General features: G+C 29.9%; 1 protein-coding gene across 1 annotated transcript in view; it reads right to left on the bottom strand.

Moving 5' to 3' along the window:
* Nucleotides 1–7,157: 7,157 nt before the first annotated feature.
* LOC148278523 (atrial natriuretic peptide receptor 2-like) overlaps nucleotides 7,158–11,357 on the bottom strand; it is a 231,027-nt gene continuing 226,827 nt past the window's right edge. Inside the window, exons 7-8 of the mRNA XM_088231278.1 lie at nucleotides 10,250–10,440; nucleotides 7,158–8,342 (exon numbers count right to left, since the gene is read on the bottom strand). Coding sequence (XP_088087404.1) covers nucleotides 7,734–8,342; nucleotides 10,250–10,440 — 800 coding nt within the window. The 3' untranslated portion in view covers nucleotides 7,158–7,733. The remainder of the gene's footprint in view (nucleotides 8,343–10,249; nucleotides 10,441–11,357) is intronic.

Genomic DNA, 11,357 nt, shown 5'->3' with positions numbered 1-11,357 from the left:
GGCATTTTTATTTAATTTATTTATGCAAATCAATATGTTTCACAAAAAGTAATAACGTAAACCCAGATGGGTAGACGTTATTATTCTTAGTCTATGAGGTTAAGAGCCTTGTGTTGAGTTGGGATACGACATAATGGAAAGTGGGGGCAGGCACATTTTTAAATAATAGTAAAAATAATCAAATAAAAAGTAATTCCGTTTCTACACCTTATGGTGCCTAAGGCACTGCATAAGTATACAAATCGAAGCGTTTATTGATCATTTTTTTTATATGAAGGTAAGATGATAAACCTTACTTTTCAGGTGCCAGTGATGCCAGGTGATGGACTATGCAATATACTAGAGTAAAAACACCTTTTCAAATAAATATTTCATTTCAACCATGTCGGGAATCAAACCCGAGACCTCATGAATGGTACGCTAGTTGAAACTAAAAAAATGAATCCAAAAAGGAAAATAGTAAATATGTGTTTACCCACCTTAATTTTACTGGACCGAGTGAATGAAACGGACTCGTACATTTCAGACACACTCAATCATTTTTAGATTTATAATAAATAATATTATTTTATTTACATTGTTTGCCTTTGATACATAGTTTTATGTTCGTTTTATTCAGTTTCTTGTACTGTTTCTTCATATAACTGTCATAATTGGCTTTGACCGTATATATTATATAATAAATAAATAAATATGTAACCATATGAAAATTAAATTTTTTTGAAGTTACGATTAACAATTGTTCATTTTAAAATCCGACAGCAAAAACAGTTTTTTACTTAATGTTTTGTGTCGTGAAAATCTTGCATTTTTTATAAGGGAGTAAAAAATGATTGAAAACAATAAAATTAGTGGTGACTGAAAATAATATTTCTCCCTCAATTCAATTACGTGAACCGTTTTGCCCTTGAGTTCTGTTAAGGGAGTCTTTTCTAGACTTTTCCGAGAATTTTCAATCTAACGAGAAAACGCGGAATGACGCACAAGAAATGTCATTTGCAGGTAAAATGTTTTTATACCTAAGATAAGGAATATTTTTCTTTTGATATTAAAATCGCTTATTTAGATTTACTTCGCCCAAACCAACGAAACGCATTCATATGGATAATTTTGTACTATAAATTTAATCATTATTATTATTACAAATTACTTATAAAGCGCCATTTTCCTAATAAAATACCCGAAGGTCGCCTTACGAAGTGAATATAGACTTTAATTTATTGATTTAATTCATATATATTCGAGAGGAAAAGGCCTCGGAAGCTACGCTTAAAAGGACAGCTCCAGATTTTGCAGAGTTTCCTCTTTGTTTTGCCAAAAGAAAAATTAGAAGCAGGACTCTGCAACTCTGGAATGAACGTTATTAAAACTTTGGTTTTGACCAGAAAACAGATAGCTAATTTATTCTTTCCGTCTATTTTCGATACTTTTGATTCAAGCCCTTTTCAACATTTAGATACAGATAGCTAGAAAATAAAATCCATTTATATTTAAGTAGTTGGAAAATTAATATTGCGTCATTTTTGTGAAAATCTCCTCAAGGGCGCTGTATAATCAGTAAATATCCCAGCACATCTTGCAGCTAGAGAGCGCATGGTCGGTTAAGATTCTAGTTCCTTGTTTCCAATTAAGATCAATTTAAATTATACTAGACAGGAGCTTGATTACAGCACGTCTTACAGCTACAAAACGTATGGACGGTAGGAAATCTAGCCCCCATTTACATTTTTTTAAATTGACAAAGAAATTTAGTGCGTTAATGAAATTTAAAAAAAACAATAATAATAATATTAATGAAAAAATAGAGTAAGATCACAACACGATTTGCAGCTACTAGGCGCATGGACGGTTGGAATTTTAGACCTCATTCACAAAATGTAGGTATTTTATAGATGATAACATTTAAATTTGGAAGCTAGATTATTTATCAATCGTCGTGCAGCTTCAAAGCGCATGGACGACTGTAATGCTAGCAAGTAAAAATTATATCAAAAAAATTAACAAAAAATGATCGTGAACACAGAGCATAGTAGTATATTTTTCAAGTGTTCATGCCAAGAAGCAAGCAATATAATGCTGTTCTGAATGTACTCTCCATGCATACTCCATGCACTCGGCAATAACTATTCCGACGTTGCTGATATCTTTAACATTAAGTATAGTTTAAATAAATAAACTCTTTTTAATCATTTCAAAGATCGTAAACGGTAATTTACAATTTTTAGATTGTGCTTTCTATGTTTATTTTTGAATGCGCACCATATTTACGTATATAATTATTTTTTAAACTACTTTAATTGTTATTATTATTACTATTTCTTTGATAAAAATATGTATTTTTTTAAAAACGTAAAATAATTTTTTAACACGTATTTAATTTGCTTATATTTTGTACCTCTTAAAGAAAAAAATATAAAAATGAATTTTATTTAAAAAATTTATCTGCGCACATTGTTTAATATTTTTTTTATATCTAAATATGTTCTTTATTCGAAACTGCTATTATAATATTTATGTTACATAATACTTTTCAATTTGATATATATCTTTGTAAGGTAAAAGGCAATGCGTGCCGTGTGTATTAATAAATAAACTAAATAGATAGAGCACTGTGTCAACATTATGGCCAACAAAATATTTTTATAGACATATTTATATATTTTAATGGTTTTTACTATGTTTTCACTGCATTAATTACTTTGTTTTTATTATATTTTTTGCTACGTTTTTTTATTACACTTTTGCTATGTTTTTACTACATCTTAATTATGTTTTTACTACAATTTTACTATGTTTTTATTACATTTTACTATGTTTTTACTACATTTTTACCATGTTTTTACTACATTTTGTACCATTTTTTTCACTTTGTCCTGTATCTTTTTAAATGTTTCTATATATTGATTGCTGTTTTTTATATTTTTTGACTGTCTTAGAACGGGGTAAATAACCCCAGTTAGACAGTCAAAGCAACTTTACTTAAATTATAATTTTGTGTATGTAATATAATGGTAATAAATAAATAAATTATACAGTCACCTTTAAACTAAAATAAAATAAAAATAAAATTTAAACAAAATAAAGATAGACTTGTGAAATATAAACTTTGTACATTATATAAGCAAGGTCAATAACACTGCAACTCCCATATTATATTTATATATATATTAAATGTAGACATTCTATCAAACTTGATGACATACCTTGAAGGTTAAATTAAGCGATGTCTACAAATATTTGGACACATTTAATAGTAAATAATGCAATATCACTTGTACGCTTTGTGCTTCAGGTGCTATCGGGATCTTTATATCATAAATAGAAAATTCAGGAAAATTGGAATTGTGGAGAATATTTGGATGACTAAGAGCCTTTTCAGGCCTTTCAATTAACTGATGACAATGAAGTAGTAAGAACGGTTCTGAGTCGGAAAAAGGTTCTTTAGAAAATCACCCTAGAGGTCTCTCACAAGAGGGTTTGTAAGATCAGGGTCAGAGGGAGGTGTATTAATATTTTAAATGTGTACACAGTTTGAGAGTATCATGTTTCAACAGAAGTGGAATACCACAACAATGTGCCCTTGAGGTATTTTGTTACGGAAATGGCGCTTTACAAGTTATCCAGAATAATAATAATAACAAGGAAACGGAACGGATTTCCAATTTCAAGCGAACATTTTTTGCTTGAATTAGGATTTATTGGAGTTTATAATCACTTTGAAGCGAGCACTTTTTATTACTGAACCCTATTTAAAATATTAATGAGAACTATTTTAAATGTTAATGACGTAAGGAACGCGGACTAGTTGGCTTGTTTCGATCATATGATGTGGATATGACGTAGGTAGAACATACCGAGGTAAGATACAGATAGTACAGAAGTTACGTATACCGTCTCGATATATACATATGAAAATAGCGTTCATAATCGAGGCACTGGAGTCGGCTATTAAGAAACGTGTGCTCCCGTTTGATATACATTTTTTTCCGTCATCACAGTAAGACTTAAGCTTGCAAATAATAATAATAAAATTAAATAAAATCATGTACATAATCAATTATCTATAATTATTTATCAAGGACACAAAGTCAAACTTGGTAAAGATAACCAGATAGCGGAGTTACCAAGAAGAATAGGGCTAAGTTGGGTTGCTTTCGGCAAACTTAAATATATTTTTGAAAACAAACAAGTCCCTATATGCTTGAAAAGACAAGTCAAAATCGTGCATATTGCCGGTGACAACATACGGACTAGAAATCATGTCTATAACACAAAAAAAGTAGCCAGAAATTAAAATGCACGCAACGATCCATTGAAAGACAGATGCTTGGTGTATGTCTAAGAGAAATAATTAAGAAATAAGGCGCCGAAACGGAGTCGTGGTTATTATGGATCGTGCAGCGAAATTGAAATGGCAGTGGGCAGGACACTTGACGAGACAAAATGATGGCAGGTGGACACCCAGAATAATAAAGTGGAGACCATGGGCAAACAAAAGAAGTGTTGGAAGGCCACAGAAAAGATGGGTCGACGATATTGCCTCCATCGCCGGTAAAACGTGGATGATGAAAGCGGGTGACAGGAAGGAATGGAGACGTTTGGAAGAGGCCTTTATCCAGCATTGGAGAGAATACGGCTGAAGTAGAAGAAGACACAATCAATATTCATTTCAAGTCTAAAGTATTTAACATTTTATCTGGTGCCTATCGAACCTGCACAAACTTGTTCAGAACAACAAACCACACATGTAATGAGGAATAAGGAATAATTTAAAAAATATATATTTATACATACATAAATTGTCTATGTTTTTATAAATGTATGTACGTGTATGCGCATGGGCGTATGTACGTGTGTGTGTATGTACATGTGTATATATGTGTATATTTACATATACATGTGTGTATATATGTGTATGTCTGTATGTATATGAATCAAAATATGTATCCGAATAAGTTTAATTTTATTTGTCTGTGTTCTATATTAATTTGTTAAGTATTATAATATATTAAAATGTAATTGCCTAGCTTGGAACGGGGTATGTACCCTTGTTAGCTGGGCAAAGTGAATATGGAATTGTATTTTGATAAAGAGTGTGAATAAATAAATAAATAAATAAATAAATAAAATGAACCGAATAATGATGACAAATTTTGGGTTTGGTAAGCGCCAAACCAAAATATGTTCATTTTCGATTCGGTTCAAAAAATCCGTATTAGACGCATCTCTCAAGTTTAATATGCACATGAATTAATAATAAACCTGAAGGGGTTAAAATTACGTTTGTTGTTTAAGAGTTTTTATTATTTTTTTTCAGTGGCCGAAGGAAAATTAAACACAAGTATCGATTTTTAATATTTTTTATACGTAAGTATACTTTTTTAATCGTGAATAGACTATAATACAGTCAATAACATAAATACATATTTATATATATTAATGAAATATTATCATTTCTACATAAATGCTAAATATATTAGTATTTCATAACATATCAATAAAAGTTCTTTAAACTATTTTTACAAAATTTGTAGGAATGTCTATAGGTCTAATTACTTATAAAGGGCTGTAAAATTGTAAAAGTATAAACTATATTCTTATTAAAATGATATATTTTTTAGAAAATATAAGCATAATATTTCACTACCCAATTATATTTTATAAACTGGTCATTTTTATTAGGAAAATAGGAGGTAATTTTCAATATGACCTTACAATGCATTAGAAAAATGATTTTGATTAAATTGAGTTTAACATTTTTATAATTAATACGATATAAAGTTTTAAATGTTTTTCTACGTGGGCCAGTTGCACCACAAACATTGCGTATTTGTCAAAATGGGCAAAATAGATGTTTAATCTTACTTTTTTCACAAAACTAATTTAGTCAATTTTGGCGAAAAAATTTATTTTTTTCTGAACCTCTGACTTTGTTGGCTTAATAAATTCTTTGTGACTTTTTTTGACATAACTTTTTTTGACTTAACTTAATTAACTTTTATTCACTTAAACTTTTTGGGTGCAACTGGCCCCGAGAGGAGTTGGATTAAAAAAAATAGTAAATTGAAGTTTGAAAAAACGTTAGTTATCGTCAAAAAGAAGTTGTTTCATCTTACCTTTTTCATGCAACCAATTTAGTCCATTTTGGAGAAAAGAAAAACAATGATATAAATTTTAACTGTTTTGCTGCTACTGGCCCTCAGCTCAGTTGGATTGAAAAACATAAACAAAAAAAAAACATTAGTTTTCGTCAAACTAAGTGACTCAAGCTGACTTTTAGTCATGCAATATTTTTGTGCATTTTTTAGGAAAAGTAAGATTTGTACGGTTAGCTTATATTTTTTTGATGCAACCACCCTTAATTAATTCCAAAATTAAAAAAACACTACAAACTTACGTATTTTTAGGTAAGATTTTTTGTTCGTCTGTTAGAAGTGGAAGAAAATCTTACTTGACTAAATAAAACAACGTGAATTGAAATGTAATAAAACAATACGTGTACTTATTATTAAATAAAGTATGGTATTCAGTGCTAACTTGATAAATATTAATAATTATATTATAGTTTTCAGTGAAAAACACCTGCAAATAAATTTGGAATAATTTGAACAAGAATATTGGAAGTTTATTTAATCTACCATTAACAAATTTGTGTAAACATAATTTTATATTCAATTTGAAATAAAATGTATATATGATTTATTTTTCAATATTCTAAAATTATCGCTATGTACATTTAAATATTTTATATTTGAGATCATAAAAATAATAACAAAATAGGAATTATAGTAACACACGATTTATAATATTTTATGTTTTAATTTAAATATGATACTAAATAAAATATGAACTATTTAAATTTTAGGTACTTTACTTGCTTCAAGCTTCTAATAAACATAATTTTGTAAATATTGTACACTTAATATAATTTTACCATCTCAACCTATTTTCTAATTAACTAGATGCTTATTTGAAACAATAATTATTTTACTACCATAGTTGAGCTAATTTAAAATACATAATTTCATTATAATATATAATACAGTTAATTGAAAATATACTCTGTATTCTATTAATGTATGCAATATATATCTGTATTTGCGTATTAATCTCACTTTTAACCTTTCATTACCCAAAAGCACCTTAATATTTCAAATCGTTCAAAAAAATCAAAGATTATTTTGTATAAAAAATATGTACCGTGAGTATTCATTTAATATTCCTCATATTCCAACTCAAACTAATAATATAAAATATATAAAAATAATAATACATGCATACTACAGCTTGTTTGTTGTGAATGTTGTATTTCGTCCCTAGGGATTTAAATCCCGTTTGAATAAACAACATTTCTTAAAAAACAAACTTTAAATCTCGTAAGATGTAAAAATACATCTTATAAATATTTTTAAGCGAGTAGCACGCTTAGCTTTAGCCCAAATTATTATTTTTTATCGAATTCACATCCAATTAAAAAAGTTTAAAAAATACAAATTAACAATACTCGTTTTTATGTATTTTAAACACGAAATTTCCTTTAAGGGTAGGTAGGTACATACTTTTTTAATCTCTAAGAGCTTAAGATAGTTTAAGGTTATTTTAACTTTGTCTACCTACCTAAGTGCTTTAATTTCTAAAAATAAAGTTGGTATTGTGTTCCTAAACGTAATGACTAGGTGTTTTTATTACAAAAATATTACTTGGCCAATCTACAAAATGAACATATGAATATTTTATTCTTTTGCTCTTGAAGAATTGAGGATTTTTTTACAATTCGCCTTTTCTGTTTCGTTATTAAGGTTATGATTAAATTTGTTAACCACGTCTTTGACGTTTACGCTGGAAACAATGATATCTGAATCATTTTTACCATGTCTGAGATTGTTAAACGGTTCAATGATGATTCCTCTACCGTTTTTGAACTGAGCATCTTGGTTACTATTATCGTAGTTATTTTTCTCGAAACTTCTGGAAGAGTCTTGAGGAAACTCCAACGAACTGATACTTCCACTCGGAGAACTTAGGTCAACTGAACTAGCTGGCGTTTGGCTGAGCCTTTTGATTCTCGGTAACTCTCTTTTGTTGACGTTATTGTCTTCTCCGTCTTGGGACAGGGTGCGAAAATTTGATAGGCTCTTTTGATGGTTGTTGTTTTCTGGTAGGTTTGACACATTGGATGATTTCATCGCGAATCGTGGACTGATTGGACTGTCAGGCGGTTCATCGTAGGTAATTGTAGGGTTTCTGGAAAATGTGTAAGTCGAAGGATTTCGTGTTTCGCTGGATCCTGTTTCGGAATCTTTCTCTCCAATAAGCCAATAGGTCACCATTTTTCCTTTGCCCTTTAAATATACAAACAAAATTTATTTGATAACATCGCAAATAATCACGCTTGACAATATTACAATGCCCTACATAAATTTTATTCTTGGCAAAACACGCTTGGAAATTCGTAGCCGAGTGCCGGGTTAAAGCATCGACTTGAATAGGCTTCAAGTTTTCTAATATATTTTAATAAGAAAGAAAACTTTAGTCATTAAACATGATATATGAATACCTACAAACGTGACCAAAGTACTTACTAATACTTTTGTTTTGATAAAATGAGCGCATGATAACTTAAATACAAAGAAATTAAATAAAAGTTGGATTTATTAATACTTATAACGACTTACAGATTTTTCTTTGTCTACCGGTTTCGAGACGTATCCGTCTTTTTGTCAGAACACTAATTACACTAACGTGCAAATCCCACTACAGACCATCACCATAGTAGTTGCACAAAAATATAAAACCAACGTGCTGATGCGACATAAGCTATTAGAATCTAATACCAACGCGCGCTGATTATACTTCAATAAATAATTTAATAAACCTTTAAATATGGCCAATTATACGATGTTTCATTAAATGGTCACCCCATACCTAGTCAATTTAAACTTCTCCCTTCCCTCCCTCCTTTTTTATTTTAATCCAATGGGGAGTAATCACCCACAAGATTAAACATTATAATCAGCGCACTTTAGTGATAGCTAAAGGGATAGATGTTTTGTGGAACTACTATGGTGAAGGTGTATAGTCGGATTTGCATGTTAGTATAATTTTTGTCCTGACGAAGAAATGGGTACGTCTCGAATCTGGTACACATGGAAAAGTCGGTAAGTGGTTACTTACATATTCAATAACATTTAGTATTTGTAAGTAATTTGTATAACATCAAAAATTCTCAAAAGTAATTTTATTATTCTAAGGAGACGATAGCTTTTTTTCTCCTACGATTCTCCTCATTTCACAAGAATTTCAAAGAAATGCATTTGACGGTAATATCGTCTTATTAGTGAATGCACATACCTTAGTTTTTAGTTGTTAAATGTAACAATAGTAATTGAATTGATTTTTTCGACCAAATTGGTTAGGTACAAATTTAATAACATTAAAAAAAAGTAGGATTGTAAATACAATTATTCCTCATAATGATAATTATTGAAGAAAGTAAAATTTCATAAATAAATAAATTTTCCCAAAAAAATTCAAACTAGAAACAGAATTTCGGAAGGAGTGATTCATTAATTAAATGCATGACATTCTATGAAAATCTGTATCTGGTACAAATAATCAAACTTATTCCCAAAAATCCATAATAATTATTATGAACCAGAGTGGTATAAGTGAACATTTCTTTGATTTTTGTAAATCATCGTGGAAAAATGATTTTATTTTTTCAGATAAACAATGATTGGATTCAATATTTTTCATTTCAGAGATATTTTATTAAGTAAGGACTATGTTCAGATTAATTAAGTAATTTAATAATAATAATCCTTTAAAATATGCACAAATATTTGTGGCGTGTTAAAGAAAAACGCCAATCCCTACCATTGTATTGGTGTAAAATGAGTTAGAAATAGCGATGTATAGAAAAATAAAAATGCTTTTAAAAACAGCAAAGGTTTTGGATTATAAATAGAAGTAATTGATATATTTTAGAATTTAGCAACAACAATGGCCGTCTCCATTGTGTTACATAACGAAAACCAAAATACTCTTTTACAAATTATCCATGCAGTCTAAAGAAACATTGATTGTATTTAACTAAAAACAAATAAAAGTTGATAATGGCGTATTTGTTTCACCATGCCGCATTTAATTAATCTTTTTCATCTTTGACTCTTGTACCAGTCTGGTTTTCAAGCCGTTAAATACTGTTGAGGGAAAATCTTTTTGATATTAATAACAATATCAGTTATACCTTCATCGTGATTTCTCCCCTGCACTCCAACTCAAAGCATCCAAAGGCATCCAGAACCTCCTTGGTGGTAGGACTGACGTGTATTCTGAACGCTTCTCCGTGGGATTCCATCCTGCTTGCAGTGTTGACCGTGTCTCCAAACAAGCAGTATCGGGGCATCTTAAGACCCACTACACCAGCCACGCAGGGACCTGTACAAAATAAATCGAAATTTAATTTGCGAAGAAAAGGACATAATATAAAGATTCGTAGATGTCTCTGGCCTGTCTGAAATTGATAACAATCTTCAAAGTTTGTTTTTAACTCTTAAAAGACTGTGGTAAATATATTCTTTGCGCGCGGTGATGTAACATTGTGTTACCACTAGTAAAAGATGGAATATTCTAAGGTTCAGACATGAGAAAAAAAATAAAATGGAAACAAACTATTTAATAATTCCTTTTTCATAATTGATGCAAATAAACATAAAATTTAACCCTGTTAAAGCGAAATTCATTCAAAATCATCGCATGTTACGCGCGTGCGTCCCCTATCACTGTCATCAACCGACTGAAGAATGAATCTGGTTTAGACAACACCCGCCGCAGAACAGCGTACTGTCTTCCTTGTCATGACATATATCTTCGTGCACTCTCTTGTATAAGGTATCTGTATAGGTGTGTTGCTGAATTAGCGGACATTTATTCTTCGCGTAACAAGGATAAATATTTCTTGTATTTACTTAACGCATAGTTATACAATTTTAACTGTGCAAATCGGGTGTGAAAATGTCCTTTTGAAGATAACGAAAAATATGAATTCACCATTTAAAAAAAATAAGATATATATCAAGTCTTGTGTCCTATGTCGACCAGTGTGACATCACAGCCACACAAGAGTTAATAAAAATTTTGGGTTCCGAAAAAATCGAAAAGTATTTTTTTTAAAAAAACTTTACGAAAATGGAAAACGATATTTAAAGCTTGGACATGGTACATTATTGTCTATCATCTTCCATGATTTGAATTAAGAGCACGAATGCTCAAATATAGTGGTAAAAAAAGGAATTATATATGCAATATAATTATATCTTTATTGCTCAATGGTTTGAGCCCATCTAGAAAACGCT

This window comes from Micrasema longulum, unplaced genomic scaffold (genome assembly GCF_059751315.1).
Source record: "Micrasema longulum isolate JH-2025_06_02 unplaced genomic scaffold, ASM5975131v1 h1tg000867l, whole genome shotgun sequence".
Lineage (NCBI taxonomy): Eukaryota > Metazoa > Arthropoda > Insecta > Trichoptera > Brachycentridae > Micrasema > Micrasema longulum.
This window is presented reverse-complemented; position numbering and strand designations above follow the sequence as displayed.